This window comes from Embiotoca jacksoni, unplaced genomic scaffold (assembly GCF_022577435.1).
Source record: "Embiotoca jacksoni isolate LCO1_2020_lvr unplaced genomic scaffold, fEmbJac1.0.p SCAF_1, whole genome shotgun sequence".
Classification (NCBI taxonomy): domain Eukaryota; kingdom Metazoa; phylum Chordata; class Actinopteri; family Embiotocidae; genus Embiotoca; species Embiotoca jacksoni.
Genome location: NW_027185229.1, coordinates 4,330,700 through 4,354,998, shown reverse-complemented (window position 1 = coordinate 4,354,998; position 24,299 = coordinate 4,330,700). Strand labels below are relative to the sequence as shown.

The 24,299-nt window shown below is 38.6% G+C and overlaps 2 protein-coding genes and 2 non-coding genes across 4 annotated transcripts; 3 read left to right on the top strand and 1 right to left on the bottom strand.

Moving 5' to 3' along the window:
• Nucleotides 1-1,012: 1,012 nt before the first annotated feature.
• On the bottom strand, nucleotides 1,013-10,371 carry ccdc3b (coiled-coil domain containing 3b). The gene is made up of 3 exons (XM_069151351.1): nucleotides 9,713-10,371; nucleotides 5,721-5,895; nucleotides 1,013-2,497 (listed from the first exon to the last, which is right to left on the bottom strand). The coding sequence occupies exons 1-3, from the start codon at nucleotides 10,072-10,074 to the stop codon at nucleotides 2,204-2,206; spliced, it is 831 nt and encodes a 276-aa protein (XP_069007452.1). The 5' UTR covers nucleotides 10,075-10,371; the 3' UTR covers nucleotides 1,013-2,203.
• Nucleotides 10,372-10,892: 521 nt separating this feature from the next.
• Nucleotides 10,893-10,965, top strand: trnar-acg (transfer RNA arginine (anticodon ACG)). The gene has a single exon. It is a non-coding gene; the product is annotated as a tRNA-Arg (tRNA).
• Nucleotides 10,966-11,471: 506 nt separating this feature from the next.
• Nucleotides 11,472-11,544, top strand: trnar-acg (transfer RNA arginine (anticodon ACG)). Its single transcript has one exon. It is a non-coding gene; the product is annotated as a tRNA-Arg (tRNA).
• Nucleotides 11,545-15,451: 3,907 nt separating this feature from the next.
• Nucleotides 15,452-24,086, top strand: vamp3 (vesicle-associated membrane protein 3 (cellubrevin)). The gene is made up of 5 exons (XM_069157172.1): nucleotides 15,452-15,532; nucleotides 19,733-19,811; nucleotides 21,086-21,244; nucleotides 21,582-21,633; nucleotides 22,055-24,086. Coding segments are annotated over exons 1-5 (309 nt in total). The 5' UTR covers nucleotides 15,452-15,530; the 3' UTR covers nucleotides 22,072-24,086.
• The last annotated feature ends 213 nt before the right edge of the window (nucleotides 24,087-24,299 follow it).

The following is a 24,299-nucleotide window of genomic DNA, read 5'->3' as shown; positions in this document are numbered from 1 at the left end:
CTGACATGTGTCACTTTTTTTGTTTCTCCTCTCGCCGTGCAAACCCTGTCCCTCATTCCCTCCGTTTTATGCGACAGCACCATATGGAAGAAATTTGGCTCAGCTCTTGTGTTGAAAATTTCATCTGCCAAGATGGTTTTGTGTCTGAAATGGCCCTGTGTTCAGAAAGTGCCCTAGATCTAACCTGCAAAACAAAGGCTTGGGGGGAAGAGGTCAACGTTGGGCCATTTTATTTTTAGGATTTATGTTGCTTTTGAATGTGTGCCAGTTCTTTGAAAAACTTTTGATTTATTAGCAGTGAATAACCCTGAACATACTATCCATGCCAGAAAGCATTTATCATCTCTGACTTGAATACATGGAAAGACGGAAACATTACAGCTGAGGTCTGAAACTTTCATTTGAATTCGTTACCTCTCTGCCTCACAGCTTTGTCAGTTGTCTCTTTGTTCTGCTATTTGGCGCGACACATTTCATGACACATTTATTTTCAAGTCTGTGTAGCAGATTAAAAGAATTTTAGAGCATTACATTATATTGAACTGTTGAGTGCATCAGTGTCAGGAAATGCAGTAAAAGAAGCACAACTGGTTCAAATTGTCACTTGAGACCCTTTTTTGTTCCTGAGTTGAACTTGTTTAGAACATTTTGTCAGACAAAAGGATATAATCTTAGAAACACTCACATCACACATTGTACACTTCCACGGATTGAAACTGGGACTTGTAAAAGTACCCACTGTAGTGAAGGATGAGCTGTGGGGAATGTTGTTCATGCAGTATTGATTTTACTGTTTGATTTATATGTTGAGAGTTTCATGAATTTAAATGCAGTGATGCACAACAGGAACTGTTCTGTTACTTAAACAGGGCTACAATCTGTGGCTGTATTACTTTTAAAGGTAGTTTTTGCATATTTCACCAAAAGGGTGCATACAATGTAAATGTGCATGTTGTAAAAATGAAATTAACTGTGACAAAAATAAAAACAAAGCTATTGTAAAAAGTTAATTAATTTAATAATAATAATAAAAAAGCTGACGTAACTATTACAACAATGATTATGCTCATGGTAAAGCAAGCCAGATGTTTATAGTTCAGAGACAGAGAAATACAAACAAAAGCAAATACAGAATATATAATATATAATATAAGCAACCTTCCATTTCTGACACAGAAAAAGCCAATCCTGTACCATGTCAGGCTCACTGGCCAGACTGAATGGGTGCTCAGCACCCTGTTTTCAAATATAAAAATGACACTTTGATTCACCACAAATCATTTGAACAAAGGAAAATGTGACGTGTGGTCTGCTTCTTTGTAACTAAACTCTCATATACACAGTAAAAGTCGTATGTATTTCCACTAGCTCACAGCCTTTCACACCCAGTATTATTGAGCATCCAAATTTAACCCACTTTTTTTTAAAAGACTTCAACAAATAAAGTACTTTATTTCATACCTTTCAATTAATAAAATGTGTTGTGCCTCATTTACTTTGTAAATTATATGTATTTAGAATTGAAATGTGACCTAAAGTCCAAATTTGGAATACCAAAAGATGACATTTGATTGAAAACATTTTTGCAATATCATTTCAGAAGTAAGAATTGTAAGTAATTCTAATATTATTTATGCAATGCATGATGTGTCCAGCACAGAAAAGCAATTTATCAGAAAATGACATCCAATTTCCAATGTCTTAACATTATCTACTTGTTGTTCCAACAGTGCATCCACCAGGTATAAACTATGAGCTTCCTAATGTTTGGAAAATGTTTGTGCTGCCACTGAAATACACAAACTAAAGTTGGGGGCTACAGGTCAGGGAAGAGCAACAGTTATTCAGAAAGAATAATCACTGAAACAATAGTTACCTTGCTGATTACAGTGTCAATGGCACAGATCAACTGAACCACGAACAACAATGCAATGTATTTTGTTGGATCAACAAAACATAAATCGCTGTGAGGGGTAAAGTCTCAATTACGCTCCTTAATAATATTTAGGTTGCAGAAATGGGGAATATAGTATAACTACAATAAACATCCATCTTTTACTCTTAATTGATCTGAGTTGGTTGTTTTTGCTGTTGCGGTCACCTCACCCACATGTTCACTCACGATCCTTTCAGCTTGATCTGCCACTGATTCTTCATATGGATCAAAATTTGGTTTACTATGAACATAGGGGACAAAAAACATTTAGTTTTTTAGCTTCTTGGAGAGCACTTTTTTTAGTGGTTGGTTCTTTTGCTCCTGCGTCGTGTCCTGATCAGGGTGAGTTTGGGGCGTCTTCGACTTGTAGAGCTGCTTGAGGCTGAGGGTCTGTTGCTCCTTCATCGTTTCTCGCTGGGCCTGGCGCAGCAGACGTTTCATGGTCTTCACCTTTTCCCTCAGGTGGCCATTGGCTTTCTCCAGGGAACGCACCTTCTGGGAGAGAGTCCTCACCCTCTCTTCCTCCTCAAACAGAGCCTTCTGCACTGTGGAGCACAACAACTGTGAAGAGAAGTGGAAAAGATATGTTTATTATAGCCAGCTATTACAGTGAATTAATTTGTAATATCTGGAAAAGCACAAGGAGCATTTGATTAAGTGCACTTTAGGCAAACCCAGCCAGTATCAGCTTATATTCTGCAAAATTTCCCACAAAGTTTTACCTTCCACTGCCACTGAGTGAACTCATATTTGGAGTTTTGTCCCATTACAGCTCATACTAAATACTGGTGTCAGGTTTAATATATTTTTGTTACATTTATGAAGTAACACCTGGCAGATCTGCTGTTTTTGATACTGGATTTCCTTTGGATAAGTCAGATGAGAGAACGCTTCTGGCTTGCTTTTTAGGGTGACAACCAGTGCCAACAACTCGAGTCTTCCAGCATATCCCACTGTTTATGAATGAATGAGCAGAAAAAAAATACTTTTTTTCTGGATACTTGTAGTTTAAAAAGAAAGAAAAGGGCATGAAAATTTGTCCTCTTGCGGTGGAACAGTCTGGTTGTACTATACGGTGTATCCTGCTCTTTATGTAACAGCCAATTTATTGAACCCAAAAACAACACAACAGGGTAGGTCCAGTCTGAGGTGAGCAAAATGGTTACACAACCTACTCTCCCTATTTCAGTGAGACACTGCTGTCAGACGAAACCCGACATGCCTGCAAACCTGTGACAGACAATCCAAAGGCCTGGACCTTTCCCAGGTAAAAAAAAAAAAAAAAGAGCTCCAGATGCCTCTGACTGCATGCCTGTCTGCCTGAGTGTGGATTTCCTCAGCAGCCCCTAATGCTTCCACATGGGCTGGCGTGAAACACTGATGTAAATTCTCTGCCATCAGATAACAACCGCTGAAGGTTTTGAGGAAATGTTAAAAATGTGCTGTCGGCTGCTGGCCCACATCACTGGTTTGTATGTTACTTGTTGTAATATTAGCTGTGGATTTTTCCCATGTGCTCTTACTTATGCTCCAAAGGGATTTCTGTGGAAGTATGAAACTTTATAATGCAAAGAATCAAGTTTAGAAGCAGGACGAAAAAAAGGTTTAGCGGAGCAGAAGGTGTAAACATCTGTGCAACATCATTGTTTTGCATCCCGTGGTAAGGCTTTCACATAAACACAGATTCAGTTAGTGGCAGACTGAATATAGTTAACAGCTGTCAGATCCACTGAACTGAGATGGGCACCCAAGATTGACTGATTGACAGCAGCTGAATAAAAATATTCTGCCCTTGTTATGCCTCTGTGCTGGCGACAGTCATGGCCGGAGAGATTACGTTTTTCTGTTATCCATCTGTACATGGTCTCAAGGATGAACGCATTAGTTATTTGGGGTCAAAGGTCAAGCTCACTGTTACCTCATATCAACCTCTTCTTTTGAACACAATATCTTGGAACACCTTGAGGGACCTTCTTCAGATTTGATTGAATTATAGTGGATAATCTGAACACAGTATTAGACTGAAAGATGAGCTGATTAGAGTTTGGTGGTCGAAAGTCAAGGTCAGTATGATCTCATGTCTTCGACCTTTTGACCACCAAAGTCTAATCGGTTCATCCTTGAGTACAAGAGAATATTTGTGCCAAATTTGAAGAAATTCCCTCAAGGCATTCTTGAGCTATTGCATTCACGAGACAGGGACAGCTTGAGGTCATTGTGATCTTGTCCTTTGACCTTCAAAAGTGAACGTTTGTGTCAAATGTGAAGACATTTTCTCTAGGTATGTATGGACAGTTGGACAACCCAAAAACCCGATGCAGTACGGCTTAGGAATAAAAATTGTTCTGATAGAGATGAATATCACAAGCGAACTCATAAAGACTTGCAAGAGAAAATTTGCACGTCTGTTCCAAAGACCGTTCCTGCCTGCTAAATGCCTCCATCTTTCATACTCCTGAACCCAATTTTTGACAGGCCCCAATATGCAGTCTTCTGGCACCCCCTCAGTATCCAGTTGGACTTGTGATTTATCTGATTGTAAGTGTCTGATTTCTGATCTGAATCTGATGTAATGCAGCATTAAACTATTCTTGTGTCCTCACCGTCTCAGAGGAGGCTGTTTGAAGCCTGTCTGAGGAAAAACAGACGAGTATCAGAATAGAGCTTGTAGCCCATCAAAGCTAACATCTCTGCATTAGTTAGAAACATAAAACTGTGGGAAAAACAGTGATTGTTAAAATAATGTTTTTATTACTAATACAGTTTGGCGTTAAATCTTAAAATCACTTCATGCCATTTGATTTACTACGGTTGACACTGGATTATATGGTGTGTATTGTATTGCGTGTTGTGATCTGATGGGAGTTTTGGTCAGTTGTCCAAACAACGGTTGCTCAGTACCAGTAAAAACAGAGTCTGTTTTTATTTTGCTAAGAGGAAATCTAATCACGAGAATGATGTAAGAAAGCGGCACCGATATCTAAAGGTCGCTCTGTAATTATAATCACAGGCCTGGCCCAAATGTTTGCTGTTAATGGAAATACAAAACCATGTTTTCATTCTCTTTAACCGTGGTGGATTTTTTTTTTTTTGTTGCTTTTATAAGTAGTTAGAAAATTATTGGAAACAGACAGAAGAAGACTGACCTAAATCAGGGGGATTGTGCCAAAGGTTTAAATTCATTAAGGGAGATAAAGCAGCGGTGAGTGGCTGGAAATTATTTATATACTGACACATGAACTGTTAGACAAACTGCAGGAAAGTTTACAAAGTCAAGGAGCGCCAGGTGCTCCAGTGATCTTTAGGTATAAATGAGCTTTTGTCAGTTAAACGCGAACAGCAGAGGTGTGAAATGGAGATCGAGCTTATTGGTTCAAGCCATCCTAAAATCTGACGGCATCATTGTGAGAGTCATAAGAGTACTGACCTTTAGATACTCTGACATTGTTCAATTATTAATCTACATGGCAGTGTGTGTAATCCAGGGGCTATTTTGTGATTAAGATTTATAATTTACTTTTATGATGCATCAACTTTCCCTGGTTTTACTTTAGTTGGTCATTGTGTTATTTTCCTTTAAAAAGGGAGTTGTTTTTTGGGCCAATCCTCGAGAAATGTGCTTGTGGTTTCCAATGCATTTCCTTTGCCAGCTATTTCACAGCTGAAAACAACAGGATGTAATACTGAAACCTCTTTGTGTGAACGACAATGCTTTTGGTTATAAATCAAATGTTTAATCAGCAGTAGATCAAGTCCATGTTGGTGGTTGTGAGTGGCTACATACCCGGCTGTCCTCCTGTGCCTCCCACTCTGGGCTGAAGCTGTGGACCTGAGTTCCAGGTGTGCAGTTGGAAAACTGGAAGAGGCTAGAAAACATGCGGTGGTTGTCTGCGGTGTCAGGGAAGATGGCGTCCTGGAAGTTCACTCCATGGGGAACAATGTTGTAGTTCTCATCCATCCTGCACGGCAGAAATGGCGAAAGATTCCGTTGATACAGTGGCGAGCAAAGGCAGAATATGGACCTTCGGTAAAAAGTTGCACTTGTGTGAAAACAAATATGCAGACGCAGAAGGAAAGGGTCCATTGAAATTGAAGCAAATGGACCTTCTTATAGGTATTTAACCCAAACAGTTTAACTGAGCATTTAATGATTTAAACAGTACCTCTATATAAAGACACAGGTCATTAGTAAAAGTTGGAACATTTTTGGAGAATGCAAAATTGTTTACAGACTTTGCTCTATTTTTATGCAAATTCGAGCATTATGTGAGTGACTCAAACCAGCAAATTACAGGCCAAAGCGATTTACGGTGCGTGTTTCATATCATCAGGAAATCTTAAAGGAGCCAGTTTCCATAGCCTACATCTGGATTCCATCTCGTACCCCTCGAGGGACATCAAAAGTCTGGCTGTCCCTTCCAGACTGTGTGTGTGTTGTATACGGGCCTATATGCTGAAAGAGCAAGAAGAAAGCTGATGTTTTGCTTCAGCAGAAGATGTCAAAGGTCAGATGTAATCACGGTGACCAGGAGGGATGAAGGATTGTGCATCCAGAGGAACTCGTTTGGGCTCTGCAATTGCAGAAAAAATACCTTAAAAGACCAAAATCGAATTGAACGCAACAATTGAAATCCTTCTCTACACTTTTTAAATATTGGTACATGGCGCACAGCACAAAAGCTGCGCAAGCACACATTCTTTAAAAAGTTCATTTTAAGTGCAAATTAATACACAGGTTTCCTCCCTTTTACGGTTCAGTTGCTCTCCTTTGACAGAGAATGTAAAAATCTTGAAGGAGTGAAATATCGGCTGAAGATTTTACAGCGTACACATGGCTGAAGCCGAACACTCAATCTGTCTCATTTAACGGTCCTGAGGGAGATCCTCCGTTGAATTTTTTCCATGTTAGGTTGTGATTTGTCCTGTCCTGGGAGGGTACTCATGATTGATTGAAAATACTATTTTGGTCTGCAACTACATTTTTGGGAAAATGAACATCCTCTGGAGACCGCGATAAGACGCTTTAAGTTGCTAATACAGCCTCTGGGACTTGGTGTTGCAGAGTGGTCACGACCAACGCTGCTTTGAAATTTTAAACTGATCTGGTTTAGGTTCATGATGAGGAGACTCACGTTCGCTTGAAGGGCACAGAGCAGGACATGAAAACACAATTTGTTAAGCCACATCTCAATTCTTTAAACCAACTGACGTAACGCTCCATGAATCTTTGTGTGCTGTGGCACCAATTACTTCATTGGGTAAAAGCAAACAGCATTTTATTTGTGAAAATTACTGAAAAGCAGCACATTACATCGACATTGATTGTGAGACTTATTTACAAGGTCCTATTCTAGTAGCTCAATAGAAAGAATAGTTCAAAAATGAACACATTTGCTTTGATGGATGAGAAATGTAGTTGCAAGTTAGCGCAGCAATTCTAAAGCTCACTAATTAAAACTTTATTTCTTGTTCAGCCAGTATTTCAACCAGATGCAGGAAATCTCTGCAACTTCAGGAAGATACTGCTGCAACGAAGAAGTAGTCTGGCACTTTACTTCCTCTTGAACCACAGTTGATGATTTTAGACCTTGCTGTTTTTTATGGATTGAAGAAATACGTTAATCATTTAGCTGTAGGGCTGCTGATGGACTAACTCGTCATTTGGACAGAACCAGGCTAGTCTTCCCCCTTTTTTTCTCTTCCAGTTTTTATGCTAAGCTAAGCTAACCAACTGCTCGCTAAAGCCTACACTTAAAAGACATACAAGTTGTATGATTTACGATTGATGAGGAAGAATTTAGATGTATGTCATGAACTATGGCTTAGCCATCCTTTGGCCACTGAGACGAAGCAGAAACAAGTTTTGAAAAGACATTGAAAGATTACCGTTTCAGTTTATATGCCGTTAGTTTTGGCAAACAGTTCAGCATGAACTGGGTATTCAGAGCAGACTGAAACAGACCTTTTTTTTCCAAAGGAATTATCAGCACTTACGCTATTTGAAACGCTGGCCATGTTTAATATGATCAGCCGACGTTATGATATAAAATATATGAAAGGAAAATACAGAAAAGCAAGTAAAGTCATCTTTCAACAAAACTGCTATGGTCTCTGTTGTAATAAAAAAAGAAAGTAGTTTAAGCACTGCTTGACAATTTTTGACAAATACTTGGTTGGCAATACAGAATAATAAAACTCCCAAGAATTAACATCGTTAAATACCCATTTGAGCTATGTTTTCTTTTCTACATGCTTACCGTATATCCTTCATGGGCTAATGTCTTTTACAAAGGAAAATGTGGGGAAACTATTTTTGAGGGGGTTTCACTTCATTATCTCGACGACCATTATTTTGGTTTACTGGAGTAATCACTGCTTCTTAATTATCTTCAGGTCGACAAAGTCATCTTTGGAGGTGAGATGGACTCAGACTGGTACAGTCCTATTAAAATCTTTTGGCCATCATCACTCAACAATACAGAATCGCACATGGAAGTGTGATTTTTCATATACGATGTGTAACATATGATATAAGAATACTATTGTTGTTGGCTCTGCTGCAGACCCTCATGTGGGTCAGCCAAACATTAAAGTTGAGGAATGCTTTTCAGTGCCCCTCTCTGAATATCTTAACTCTTCATCTATTTGAGGGCAGAATGTGAGAGATATTTATTGGTCAGGCCTGTTAGCACACGTTCCCCTCATCAAATGGCATACTGGTGTATTCCAGCAGGACAAAAGGTGGTCCCACCATGTGCTGATAACTCTCCCCAGTGAAAATTCTTTGTAGGTTTACCTTCAAGCTGTTGGGAAATGTCTGGCCCTGTAATTATGCTGGCTGGAATGCAATAGACGTTTCCTGAGTAACAGTGTTGTTTCTGTCCAACACAGACACTTAAGAATTAAGCTGCCACATACTTTTTGGAAATTTGAGTGGAAAGTTTGGCTGCTCGTTAAATGCGTTTTTAACCTGAAATCAGAATGGTGTCACATGGACGGATACCGACTGAAAGAGACGAAGATAGATACCAGTCATCTGTCTCTGAGTCAGGTACAGGGTGGTTTGGCTTTAAAAACTACTAAGCAATCGTTAACAATTGTCTTTCTAGAGATTTCCCAAAGGTTAACCGGTCTATTTATGGTATTACAATCACTATAATTCTCACCAATAAACTGCACCTTTCTCTTAAATATTTGTCTCAGGTGTCAAAGAGGTCCTCAGCTCATGGTGGACAGCTGGTCAAGCCAGCACTGGTATTATGTAATTCGAGCAGAGAGACAAACTGCACATCCCTATCAATCAGCTAATCATCTTCTTATTTAACTCCACCTGGATGTTAAAAAGTCAGCACAATTTTTTTTAAGATCCTGAAAGAGGATCTACGTCACATTTCCAGTTTGGATGGATAAGGTGTGTCGAACTGAACTACAGCATTTAGACTAAACATTTTAATTGTACAGGAGCGATTTAGGCATCTGGACTAGAGGGTGCAAGTCGGTCATCCATGTCATGTCGTTTTTCAGACAGTCACAAAGTTTTAAAACTTTCAAACAGAGTGCACCATCTGTACTCCAAAAAAAATGTGTTGCCTTCGTAAATAGGGATGGGGTAAAAGTCAATTCATTATACAGCATAAACAGTGTAAATTAACACGTTTTCTTTTGTCAGACTGATGCATAGATTAATGTCACGCCATGTGGGCCTGTAAAACTTCATGCATCTTTACAAAAAAAAATCTGTTATTAGACTCGATAGTGGAGATGTGTGCTGTTTACCGGAGAAAGAAGTAGTAGTTGTTGTTATTGGTGACGCTGTAGGAGAAGCAGGGGAAGTAACCCAGGCCAGTGACATTAAACCTGGAGCCGGCGGGCACCTCCAGCATGCTGCCCCACGCCTGGTCGCACAGCAGCTCGATCTCGGCGGAGTAGAGCAGGTCGGTGTCGTGCTGATACGGCAGGTAGTTGTACACGCTGTACGACTCCTTGTGCAGAGCCAACACCTTGGCAAAGACAATGATCTCCGCCAGCTCCGCACGGCACGCTTCTGTCTGCGGTCTCCAGTCGTGGGGTAGCTGACACCCCCAGATCCCATCAGGACCACCAGCAGCGGCCAGAAGAAACGTCAAAATAATCCACATGGTGTGACAGCGAGGAGACGACTGTGGGTCAGTGAGGCGCACCAAGGCGCACAGTGTTGGTGATGGATGAATTCACACACACACACACACACACACAGACACACACACACACACACACACACAAAAACAACTTCCAGGTTCTCACTACATGCGCATACTTCTAACAATGCTGACTGAAATAATAATAAGCACACAGTGAGTCCGTTCAGATAAAAGTTATTTACAACAAAATCCCCGGTTAGTCCCGTCTCTGCAGTCCTGCCACCTCCTCCAGCCACAATCCCCTCCAAGCGGATCAGCCCATTCACACCAGCATCCCCTGCACAAACTGTGCGTCTCACCTTGATGAGAACAGGAGGAGCAACAAAACACCGTGCTTTCAGACCTGCATGTGATATGTCCAAAGTAGGCCCACAACTTCCTGCAAAAATGCAATAAATCCTCCCAGGTTGTTCGATTATGTGGTATTTAATGTATAAAATAAATTCGTCGTGGAGGCACTAAATCAATCAATAAAAGGTTATGGTTGGAGTTCAAATTTAGTAAAGATCAGTGGCGCCCTCTAATGGACGTCTCCAGGCACACAAAGGCGGTAGCTGAAGACTTTTCATCATAACGCAGCAGAGGCTAATTAAAAGTATATTCACAACTCCACAAGGAGCTGTCGCCCTGTATCGAGGTGTCGCTCAGACATTAAAGGCTGAAATGTTTTAAAATAAAAGTCTTCAAGAACAACTGACAAGCTGAACCCAGTACCTCCGGCAGCGTGTTCCTGCCAGGCAAAACAGATTGATTAATCACTACTGAAGGTAGCCATCGGGCCAGTGGCGCAATGGATAACGCGTCTGACTACGGATCAGAAGATTCTAGGTTCGACTCCTGGCTGGCTCGGAAGTTTTTTTCAATGTTAGTTAGCTTTATATATAAAATGTAAAGGATTAGAATTTGCCATAGTTAATTATTATCATTATTTTTGTGAAATATATCAAATTTATCGTAGCATATAGCCCACCAGTTTACCATTTGTCTGCAGAGTTTATGAGGTGGTTATTTAAAATAACCTGAAATCAACAGGTTTATTACAATCCGACAGACAATCCTTAAAAGAAACAATATATCTTACAATAACTTTTGTTTGTGTAATACAATACCATAGGTAAATGATAAATTATCACAAGTATTATGGCTGAAAATCGCATGGCTGTGGCCTGTAGTGTACCAGAGAGATCCCACGCAGAAACAACACTCGGTGTCATGATTTTGCCTAATTCAGTTTGGCTGAGCGCGCAACCTCAGGCGTAGCAGTTCTGCGGCACCGTTGAAAGACCCCTGGCAGTCTGTGCGGAGGGGCTACAATAGATCGGCTGGATGGTCACTGGTATAGTGGCTCGTCGGGAGGGCCAGTGGCGCAATGGATAACGCGTCTGACTACGGATCAGAAGATTCTAGGTTCGACTCCTGGCTGGCTCGACTTTTCGTCATCGCACCTGAAAATGGTCATTCTATCTGAATGTAATAAACAACTCAAATGTTACATAGTAAATGCATTGAAAGCAATCAAATGAATAAATGTGCCGAAAATCGTGAGCTCTCGTGGAATATAGCAATGATCAGTGGCATTACTTTACACGCTGTAAAGTTGTTCTCTCACGGGTGATCTGTTTACTTCGAAACAAATTGTTGAGTTGTATTTTTCTCACAATCCTTAAAGCTCTAATTAAACTAGCATTTATTGTCTTTCTGCGTTTACAGGACAGAATATGACTGAACCATTTGTCTTGGTGTGAAATATAGCTAGAAACTAGATACAATTTTAGTCATTCACTGAAACTTTATGTAAGATTGAATACGTATAATAATCTCATGGTGGTTTGAGACGAAGAGATCCCATGCAGTCATACATGCATCCTCTAGGTGGCAGCATAATCACGCCTCAATGTTATGAGGTCTCAATTATTGAGATGCATTACTGCTAGTTACCTAAAATGCACATTTCATCTTTATCTTTTCAAATCATGAATACAGATTTCACCCAAGGAATTTGTGCTTCAGTTTTTTGCTCATCAAATCTGTTTCTGTACAGCCATAATCATAATGAATTCACACTACAACACAAACCAATTCATGTGACATCAAAAAAAGACAGGTGTTTGTCCCGATTGACTGTAACTAGAGCATTATTGTGGTTTTAGTATTTAAAGCTCCATGACTTAAGAATTTTCCATTAATTCCCACTGTGGCAGTTACAGTTTTTCTGTATTTTCTGGACACCGTCAGTGAGTCAGACAATCCCACTGCAAGAAAAAGTTACTTTTGACAAGACATACTAAGTTTGTACCTTTTTTTTGGGACTTTCATTAAGTTTTAAGCTATTCTGATGACAGCACAGTACTCATAGTTCTGAAATGTTCCCTCCCTGCTGCTCGGTACAAATCCACCTGATGCCTGTTGTTCCAGTGGGAGTACACTGCTGGGACAGTGGTGGGCGTGGGGATTTCTCAGGTGACAAAGTGCCAGCCACTGAAAAGGGACACAATAATCAAGTGCGTGACAGATGAAGAGTCTGTAAGAGAACATGGCTGCAAAACTGCTCACTGTGATGCTCATGATTATCTACATCTGTGAAGGAGGTGAGATTTTTTTTTTATGACACAACATAAATGATATGAATCTCTTTGCTATCTTCCAGGCTAAATTAATGCTTCTGTGTCACTTGTTTTTTTTTATTTTTTGGTAGCCCTGCTGAGAAAATCAGCAGCATCTGACTTTCTGCACAGAATCAGAGAGGAGCGTGAATCGGAGTGTTTTGCTGGAGGCTGCAGCACAGAGAGCAGCGAGGCTGGAGAGCTCATAGAAGATAATCAAGGATATGTAAGTAAACAACAAAATATACTTGAAAACAGATCTCACAGTTACAGTTTCATATGTATATCCTCTAAACCAGAAACTATTGTGTACATGCAACACTGCAACTCACAGAAACCAGACCATGTCTTTCTTACGATTTTAACTGCTTCACTGATAATAGATTATCACATTGACACATTCTGAACTAACTATGAAATTAATCAATTAATCTTGATATTACCGTTTAGAATATATCAGAGTGTGGTCAAACTAAAACATCCTCAAATTCCTCTCTGCAGTTTTGAAAAGCAAGTGTAAATGTCAGCAGGAAGGTGTCAATTTAAAGTGGGCCATGTCCCTCTTTGGGCAGCTCTGTTTCTGCAAAGACTGAGATTCAACCTACTTGAAACCAAACAACATGAACCAAAACCATGTCCAGAAACTTGGCTTAAGAGTTGAGAGGCACTCCTCTGTTTACCAGGGATAAGGAGTAACTTACCATCACTGTATTTCTACATTCCAGGCTTGCAATCTGAGGACAGTGAAGCCCATTAACGTTGACTTTGCTACTTAGTGCACCTGCTGCACATATCAGATGACTGGTTTGAAAGCCTGCAGTATGAATGGGATGGTTTCTGTTATGTTGTGCAGCTAAGTGTATTATGTTTTGTTGTTTTGGTTAAAGCCATGACGTAAAGTATTTTAATATTAAACAGAGACCTCCAGTGAAAAACCAGGACATACTGTAGTGTATTATGCACAGAGTGTGGTTAAGTACATAACAACTCATTTACAGGAGAGGTCCAGCCTGCTGTATGATGGAGCGGCTGCCCAGAAGGAAAAAAACTATGTAAGTTGTTTGGTGTTAAATTGTAACTTTATCATGCTATTAAATAAATGAATGTGATTAATAATGTTATATTCACCAAAAAAAAAATTGTGAACACTTTTTGTGTCATAGCAGAACCCTGAAGGGGAAGCTGTGGTGGAAGAAGGATCTGGGATGTAGCCAACACAGAGAGCACAAGATGAGGACGTTGTTATTGAGTAAAAGGAGACTTGGATTTCCCAAAAGCGTCCTGGTACCAAGAGTAACTTTCTTTTAATGCATTTTGTAGGAGAAAAAACTAAATTACAACAAATACATTATTATCAATATAAATAAATAGCTAAGATGAACATTTATAAAATGAAGAAGGTAATTTGGCTCGAGGATGAATTTAGAATCAAAATTTACTTTTAAGTAAAAATATTAAGAACCTTGATCAAAAAGCATTTTTCATTTGTTACCTACAATTGATATCGTAAGTGTGTTACTAAGTTGGGAGAGAGTGGAATTGAGAAAAGCTTGTTGACCTGTTTCAGTTTATATATTTAACCTCATATCTTGTGTAATTTTCTTAAGATGTTCAAAAAGTACATTAATAGTTTATATACAGATTAAGATAAATCTATTAACTGCAAGCTTTCTTTACTTCTTTTTATGAACATTTTAATGAAAGTATATACATTTTTGCTCACTTTGTCTAATTTTGAATTGCAGATACAGATATATGAAAACCATATCATACTCATGAAACCATGACTTACCTTACTTACATTAAAAAAAAAAATTAAAAAAAAGATAGCACAGTTCATGTCCTTACTTATAGCCTGCAGCATTTCATTTGTATTTGTTAAATGTGTATGTTCTCGGAAACAAATGACATCATTGTCCTCTGTTTCTTTTTGTGAATATGCATTCAATAAACAAATATGGTCTGGCGGTTTTTGTTTGTTTTTCTCTACATTCAATAAATTAATCATTCGTGCCTATGCTCTGCACGGCATTGAATAATGACAGTCAGTTTTTTTCAGTCGTGGTTTTGAAGAATGTGTGGGGGGATTTTGAAAATAGGTTTTGCTTCCCAATGTCACATGCTGATCACGGGCAATCAAATTGTCGCTTTCTTCTCGCACATCTACAACACATGAACAATAGAATCCAATTAAAAGAGTCAAAATACACAGATTTGAGGCCTTAATCCTCTATTTTATTGGCTGAAGTGGTTGATGCCTTCAAAGTTATAATCTGTTATGCGTTAATAATTGCAGGTATGCAGAAGAGGCCACGGCTACTGCCTCTTTAATGTTACCTTCACGTGCGCATCATAAATTCACATTTTTATTTTTCATTTAGTAAATAGGGACTTTCTTATATATAACAAAACATTATACCACATAATATGAACCCGTTTCTGTGTGATGTTTTACTTATAAGTACCACTGAGGTAGTTTGTGCACTGTTACGCAATTTATTGGACTTTACAATAAAAAAAAAATAAACTAGTGCTGGAGTTTAGTTTGATATACCTGTTGTGCTAAAACTTACTCTACATGAAATTATATATATATTGTCAGAACGTCTTGATATACTGACGAAAAACAAAGAAAATTTTAACTTTTCATATTTTATTAAACCCACTGACAATCTTGCATACGTCTGACTTTCCCATTTCCAATCGTCCTGAAGGCAGCACGACAACCAACGGCAGTAACTGTTACGGCTTGACACTTAGCTTCCAAGCGACAAACAGCGGCAGTGTCGTCCAAACAAATCGCATTTCACAATGTAAGTCTAAATTGTTTCTACCAAAACTTTTTTTTTTTTTTTTTTTTAAGTCAAACGTTACAAACTTGTACAACCTACTGGGGTTCCGGGTAGTTTGGTGAGACTTAGTCACACAAAAAAAACAACGCCCAAAAACTTTGCTGCTAGCCTGCAACAAGTGCTCGTTACTTACGGTCGTTTTCAAGATGTGTGCCAGCTGAACGGAGCAAAGCCAGCTGGAGCACGTTATATGTAAAGCTGCCTAACTTCGCTCACCACAAACTGTGTGAAAATCGTTTGCCAGTTAAGTAGACAACGAAAGCAAAGCAGACACAACCTCAACTGCGCAAATATTATTAGACAATTAGCTGTATGCTAGAAGCTGCCATTTCCTGTTAGTTTGGCGTCGTTATTTGTCAGCCACGTGTAAATGTCCAGTTACGAAAAAGTGAAAACATTTCGAAACTTCGTTTTTATTTAATAATAATTCAACTGTAATTGGAAATCAATAAAGTTTTAGCAAAACACAAGCAATGTCAACTCCAAACCGGAAATGTGTTGATGGCTGACTTTGTTGTGTTCAGAGAACAGATCGGTGGGTAAAGCGGTAAAAGTTGTACTGAGCGATCATTTATGTCACCAAATGACTGTTTAGCGAACTTGTGTCCTGTTGCAACAGAAATGCAGCAAAAGCCAAATCCCACTTTCACTTGAAACTGCGTTGCTTCCCTCTTCGCATACCTCCCCATCCATTCACCCATTTCCGCACTTCACCCCCCCTGTAACACCTGGACTCCGAGCAGACCAGTACCTTCACATTATTTTGATAAATACTACGTGTTTGGGTGATTTTAATCCTTGCCACTCGTGTACTGTGGCTTCCACTTAACCCCCTGATGGCCCCACACTTGCCACCCATATTACCAGGCTACATGACTATTGTGTATAATTTGAAAGTAATGTTAAGATATAAGGCTTGCAGGTTATGGAAGAACAAGGGAGGGGTCATTTGTTCTGTGAGTGTGTCTGTCTTCCTCGAGGTTGTGCAGTTTTTGTACGGTGTTGCCCGAGATGACCGTCAAAAGCTCAAGTTGGGGAACAAAAGTTTGTGTGCTGAACACACAATGGGTTGTTAGAAAGACTGTAACATCATTGATTAGCACTTCACTTGGGTTTACACGATACACCAGCGCATACACAACCTGAATACTTACTAAATATAGTTTAATTATAAAGAGGCTTCTTACTCAGTGTTTTAGTGATGAATCACAAGGAGTTGTGGCCTGCATTCAAAACCTTTGACCCAGATTTTGCATGTCTTTCAGAAATTGAGGGATGATTTGATTAAACCAACACTTAACTCTTTTTATGACGTAATAATAATATACACATCATTTATTTGTAATAGCTGTTCATAATTTGTTTTGTAAAATCTAAATGTTTACAGCGCTCAGCACTGTTTGTAATGCATGACACATGCCACTTAATTCTGTATGCTTTACAATGTTTTTTTTTTCACTTGTACAGTGGAGTAGTAAGTTGAAAAGTATAGACAAAATAATGTTTCTGCAGTATAAAATGTTATTATTATAATCTGAAATTCAAACCGGTTTAAGAAGATTTTTTTCAGGCCGTTTGAATTTTCTGGGATTATCCACGTAATTATGACGTGGTGAGAATAAAGCAATTTGAATCTATGCATGTCACATTTTCATGAACAAATAGACAGAAACATATCAAAGTGAAACTCCTATGTCCCTTATTACTGTTAGTTTTACATCTGTAAACCCAATCTTGCACCTCTAGGGAGACTTGACTGTTAATCACAGTGAGACGGACATATTTGCTTCCAGAAAGTCAAATCACAGATTTATTTTAAATGGAGAATCTCAAACAATGTCTTAATTTAAACATTGTGACTTCACGTTTGCACCAAGACTAACAACCATAAGTTGAACCAAAGCTTCAGTCAATGGCCCCTTTACATGCCAGACAGGATGTTAATGTAGGAAGTGGAAATAATTTCATGAATAATTGCTGCCGTTTTTATATCAGTCAGCTTCAGAGCCCTGTTATTCTGCAAGCTGGTTCATTTGAATTGGATTCATCATTAATGTCAATAACCCCTGTGTTTCATAGTCTTTGACGATAATCTTACTTTATATAATTTCAGGGCTCTCCGTCCGTATGTTTGTGTGTTTGAATGATTGACCCTCGCTTATCTTGAAACCGTTTGTCCAATCCAAATCAGACTTGGTGGGTGTATTGCTGGGGGCCCGAGGGTGAGCACTGGAACAGTTGGACACGTGAAACGTTTAATATTAATAAACTTTCATAAAAATGTGACTGGAGCACTATTCAACAGCGGTTACACAAAAAAGTATTGTGGGTGTGTAGAGGCAGAAGGTTGGAGGTCTAACCAGAGACTGAATAGTAACTGATAATTATCAGCGATGTCTGTTCTTTTTTCTGCCCAAACTTATCTCAGTATTTCTGTCAGGAATATTAGTGCGATATTATTGAGCTGATAGGGACTTTTATGTTGCTTTAAAAATAATATTTTGTCTATTTGAAGAACCAATAAGATTATTGATAAAGAGACAGATTGATAGGAGTATGGATAAGATTAAAAAAAATACTACTTTAATCATCCCTGTCCCTGCAGCTGCCTGCTGAACCCCCAACACTCTCATTTAAACGTGTACTGCACCAGTAAAATACAGATCTTTGGGTTTGATCTGTTAGATGGACAAATCTAGACATCACATTTATTATAACTAAAAAAAATAAAGCCTCGGAAAACAAAGTATTTTTCAAAAGTATGTCCTGAGTGAGTCGCCGTGTAAGACGGGTGCTGATGTAGCAAGGCAAGCGTGGACATCTACAGTTGTTGTAACTATTAGCCCTGTGTTGTTCACACTTGTGCAACCTGCAGGTAATGTGTGAAATCTGCAGTTCATTTTGTTTTTGAGGTTTTTCATTTAGATTTTTGTGTTTAGTCTTTAAAGTTTAGGGTTAATGGCAAATCATGTTGCCATTCAAACCTCCACTGGATATTTAATCCTCAAAAACAGAAATTGTACAACTTGTAGTGAGTGAAGTGTTGTATGTCCCTCCTATACTGTATCTTATGGTAGAAACACAAAGAGATGCAATCTGTCTGGGGGGGACGTTTACAGTCTCTCTCTCTCTCCCTGAATATTTGTTCGGTGGTTGAAGTAGTTAGCTGTAATTGAGGGAAATGCGTTCTTGTACTTGCTGCTGTCCACTTCCTCATTCATTTGTGACCATCCAGAAAACAAATATGTCCATCGAGCCTTATTACAAAACTAAAATGTGCCCTTTCTCTGCATTGTCAGAGGAAATACAAACAGGTGGTGAGCGTTTGGCTCCATTAACACAGTCCTGTAGTGAAGGAAATGATTTGGTTTGTTGAATGTTTAAATATCCTTTTGCGCTGCTCAATATCAGGTTCTTTAATTTAATCAAAATGTGACATTATGATTTATCAGAAAGACTGCAATAACTTTGCTGTTCCTCGAGATTTAGGTAATTTCATTTGTAGCTTTGCTCGTCATGAGGGATGATAAAAGATGTCTTAAACGTTGTACACTTTTCATGCATGGGTGTGTCTTCTTGTTGCCTGCAGGACCTGTTTTGCATGTCAAACAATCTCTTAATTTGTACTGAGTCAGTGTATTTTGCTGTTAACTGCCACACTTATTTCTTATACTGAGTAATGATAATCCCTTTAGAATTCTTAATTCGTTGTAAATGCTTTAAACCCATCCTTCCCATTTTCATGATATGTTCTCTTTATATAAGATAAGTGCCATTACTGCAGAAATGATCTCCTTCCTCATCTCCTTCTATATGATTTTAATTTGGAATCAGACTTCAACAGCCAGAGACATTAATATAAAATGCTCAGGAAAATAAAAACACAGCAATAGGTTTCATCAAAAACGTCAAGATGTCCCCTTCCACATAGTTGCACAAAATTAAATTTAAATGTCATATACTTTGTGTCGTGCTGCACTTTGTTATTTTCATTAAGTACTAAAACCAAATGTCACTGACGCTGTTTGCATGTCCAGTGAAATGAAACTGTTAAATGCCTTTAATATTTTAGATTAGACAGAGTTATATGCTGTGTAACAGACCTTTTTGGAGAAATCTCCCAGGAGCCTAATATTTACTGTGGTTGTATCCTTTCATCAGGTCAGCCGTCGGTCCAGAAGATTCTGGCGCCGGGTCAAGCAACAGGCGCTTGCAGCAGACCCAGGCTCAGGTGGATGAGGTATGATATATGTGATGACTTCATTTTGACATTTAATTAAAGTCCCTGACTTTTATTTTCATACAGGTTGATATTGACAATGATTTTAAAAATATTTGTACAATAATCTCAGTTATTGTATGGATTACCATCAGAGAAACGCAAATTCTTTGAATTTTGCTTCAGATTTTTAAACAAAGCTGTGCTCGTAACACTGGCCTGTGTCAAAGTCAGTCACATGTTTCTTTTAACTCATGGGAATCTCATTTTTCAATCATGCCATTTAGGCATGGAGGTTTTATTTAATAAGAATCAGGATTTTTTTTTTTTACATAGCACTTTTACTCAAAGTCCGTTATATAACTTCTTTCGAATTCAGAGGAAATTGTAAAAAATCGACCTTTCCCAGTATAAATCATTCCTCTCACTTTGCCCATTTTTTTCCCTTGAAATCCACTCTCCACCTCCTCAGCTGCTCTGTGTGACTCCCTCTGTTCCTTGATGTCCGTCTCACACCGCTTACATAACCCTTGGCAGCAGTGTCATGATTTGCCACAATATGGAATAATTTGCTCTCTAATGCTCCACCGGCACATGTCAGTTCACACGCCAAAGGACACCGAGTGAAAGCCATTTCTTTTCCAGTTTTGTGAAAATTACATTTAAAACCACATCAGTGATGCCAACCAGGAGAGAAAGGCTGCCAAATCTCCCTTTTAATCCCGTTTACCATTCTCCCTTTCTGTATCTGTTGTGACACCCATGAGATTAGCCCCGCCTACGTAAAACTTTAACTTCGGCGTGTCACACGAAGTATCCAATTGGCTGCCAGAAGTTTACATAATCACTGTGTGGTTATGTAAGGGCTGCATGGGCCTGCACACTCCTCTCCGCCCAGCCGCTCTGCCTGAGAGGAGGGGCAGTAGTGAGGTTTGTGGATCAGTGGAACATATGGGTTATGTGTTTTCTGTGATACTGTACGTACACACATGCGTGTCTTCCTGATTTCAGGTGAACTCTGTTGGTAAACTGAAGTAAATCTGATTTGTTTCACTTTACAAGATGTGAGCTCTCTTGATTTGTGGTTTTGTTTGGTAACATTGCTACAGGCTACATAACACTGAAAACAGTAATGTAATAATACTGTCTGTGCTTTGTAATCATGGTTATGTAATGTTTAGGATGGCTGATTTTCACTGAGGTCTTATCAGTCTTATCAGTCTTATAAAATTCATATCCTGCACAACAAAAAACTGACACTAGAACAAATGTTTTCTTGTGTGTTGTCTGTGTAGGTGGTGGATATTATGCGTGTTAATGTGGACAAAGTGCTGGAACGTGATCAGAAGCTGTCTGAACTGGATGATAGAGCCGATGCACTGCAGGCAGGAGCCTCCCAGTTCGAGACCAGTGCCGCCAAGCTGAAAAGGAAGTACTGGTGGAAGAACTGCAAGGTGTCTAAACACAGTTTGGTCCGAACATCACACACTTTCCCCCACTGTGAATGATAGTAACTGATCTTAATTAGACTTCACAGTAGATGTCTCTAGTCTTGAAATAGTCTTCATTATTTTGGTCATAATGCTAATAATTCACCTAATTAATAGTTTAATTTTAGTCCCATAAAATCATATTTATTTGACGACACAACATACTGCACTGTGTGAACTTGTATCAATTACAATAGTGAAGTGAAACAAATTAAGTCTTAAACAAAAATACTGATAAATAGATAATAGTCCCAGTTCATTTACAAGGCGCTGATGTTTTTCCACCTTTTAACCATTTCAGATGTGGGCCATCCTGATAGCTGTCATAGTGATCATCATCATCATCATTGTTAGTGAGTATCAAGACTGTGGTTTGAGAAAGTTGTTCTCAACAGTATTGTTGTAGTTTCTGTTACGTCAGATGATCTAAAGAATCTCTATAAGATTTTGAGTTTTTACATCACCCAGTACCATCAGGAAGGTGTCTTAAATCTATTCTGCAGCATGACAACAACCACAAACATAAAGCCAGACTCATTAAGAACTATCTACTGCGACAAGTTGTTGGAAAACTTTGCACAAGTGTACCTAAGAGACTTTTATGCTATTTTACAAGCTACAAGTCACACTAAATAGTGATGATTTATATTTTTTTCTCTTTGTATTAAGTTAATTGATAAAAACTTAGTGCTTAACTTAATAACAAACTTTGGTTTGTTCCAAACTTTTGTTTATTATTACCGTTCATTTTTTTAATTCTTAATCCTTTCACAGTTTGGCAAAACTCGTAAAACCAGCAACAGGAGGAAGAGGAGTGGAGGAGACGATGAAGAACAGAAGTGGAACAAGGAGCCTAATTCATATCTCAGAAATAATTTACATGATTACTGGTGACTGAGCTCCACATTTCTCCTCTGTAGGGGTCTTTATTCCTTGTCCTGGATTGCCCTGTATGTGTGTGTGTGTGTGTGTGTGCGTGCGTGCGTGCGTGCGCACGTTTGTGGGTTTGTATATGTGCCTGAGTAAAAGATCAGCACAATACCACAGTCTTTTCCTGCATTAATACTCTATCCTAGACATCACTAAATTAATAACAGAATACCGTATGCAATACCAAAGAAAACTGAAACATATACTCAGAAATGTGATTAAACCAGGAGTGAAACACGACGGAAGCCTATAAATAGATATAAATTAATCCCCCTCCACTCCATGACACACACACAAACACAAACACACAAACAAACACACCTTCCAACCTCAAGTATAAAAGTGAAGAATATTGTTGTAAACTCTCCTCAACTTATATTTACATTTTTATGTTTTATTAATAGCCGCTGATTTTGTGTGTCAGGCTAAGAAAAGTGCCTTTAAGGACATGCTGTTCTGTGCAAGTTTAGATTCTGTCAGTAATCCTGCATATCGTGGAAGAAATGCTATTTTTCCAGCACGTGGTCATTTCAGTATTTTGATTTTTCTTCAAATTTATTTTTGTTTTTTACTTTGGTCTGTTTTGCGAACGGTTGACTGGTAAATAGCGGTATCCAATTGCCTTATTTGATGTACGCGTATGGTTCAAGGCCTAAATGAGTTCTTTATACAAGACGATAATGAAGAAGAATTCCATTGGTCACCTGAAAACACAAAGATAACTACTAACACACAGTTGAACCACCTGATCATATCTGTTCTTGTTCATCTTCCTTTCAGATAGTATGCCTTCAAAGTTAGTATGAACTTGTGTATAGTAGATAAGTGCCTGTATGCTGAGATCAACAGCCTCACAGCTTGGTAAAGGCTAGATAAACTGCCACATTTAAAAATAAAAAAAAAAACACACAAGTGCTGTCATGTATATTAAAACATGTGAATTGCCTCAATTAGGTGCTCTTCAGGGTGTGCCAGAAAGATTGTTTTTGAAATATTCAAGCACAACAGTGTAAACAAACGTAGTCATAGACACAGATCTTATTGGGTTTCTCCAATGGAGAACAGCCAAAAATACAGCCATACTTTAGTGGATATATATATATATATACACCAGCCGTGAAAGAGTAGCCTTCTGAATGCTAAGAGTGTCCACACAAATACTGTGCTGCTTGCATCAATCAGCTGAACCTTTAATAAAGTCTTCTGTTTAGTCAAACTGGCATTTATCCCATCTAATTATTGCAAAACTTTTCTCGTGTGATATTTCATTAATATTAACAATAGCTTTTATTTGCAAATGTTAAATGTAGAACTAATCTTAGGCTGACAAGTATGTTTTGTTGTGCTCAGCTCAGTACTGCTGAGCATTATAGGTGATTGAGTGTGGAAATAACTTTGTTGGATCGTGACATTGTGTTTTATGCTATACCAACACTGGATTATGGATTACTTTGTACATTAATTTCACTCTGTTTGGTATTTTATTACTGCCACCAGAACAGTTGATGTTGCATTTTTCTGTTTTTTTTCTGTTTTTTTCTGTTTTATTTTTTTTAAAGACATTAGCTTTCTTTAGTCATCCAGCCTTCATAGTCATTCATTGTACGGATATGGAAATGAACACTAACACAAGTAGGGGTTTTGATCATGTAGACATTGCCAGACTGTTGCTTTGAAGGAAAATTGTTGGCCACTGAAAAAGGCCTGCCTTTTATCACAGATGTTTTGAATTGTCATCTTCATATTCTGTTTAAACAGAAATTTCTGACCTATTACCTTGCTTATCCCTTTACTGGGAATGTATGAGTCAAGTGCAATTCTTCTCTGTGGCCCTACTGTCTTTTGTTTGAATAAAACTGATTTAACTTAAAGCAAAGCCTCCTTTGTTTTTTTGTAATATTTGATCTGTGAAGGTAAATATCAGCTGTTACTCTTTCCAAAAGTAGCCGAGACTCACTGTTCCACAGCTGGTCCATCTTTATAGATGGCGTACTCACCTTTAAGTTCTCCATTGGAGATAAAACAATGCCTCCACACTAACTCAAAGAGAAGATGCAGTCTGTCACACAAATTGCTGAGCAGGCCAGTG

Excerpts from the sequence above, each read along its gene's own strand:
- vamp3 (XM_069157172.1), top strand. Across the intron at positions 19,812-21,085 it reads CCCAGGCTCAGGTGGATGAG|GTGGTGGATATTATGCGTGT; the intron begins GTATGATATATG and ends TTGTCTGTGTAG. Across the intron at positions 21,245-21,581 it reads ACTGGTGGAAGAACTGCAAG|ATGTGGGCCATCCTGATAGC; the intron begins GTGTCTAAACAC and ends TAACCATTTCAG.
- ccdc3b (XM_069151351.1), bottom strand. The coding sequence starts at position 10,074 with ATGTGGATTATTTTGACGTTTCTTCTGGCCGCTGCTGGTGGTCCTGAT. Across the intron at positions 5,896-9,712 it reads AACTACTACTTCTTTCTCCG|GATGGATGAGAACTACAACA; the intron begins GTAAACAGCACA and ends TCTGCCGTGCAG. Across the intron at positions 2,498-5,720 it reads AGGCACAGGAGGACAGCCGG|TTGTTGTGCTCCACAGTGCA; the intron begins GTATGTAGCCAC and ends TTCTCTTCACAG.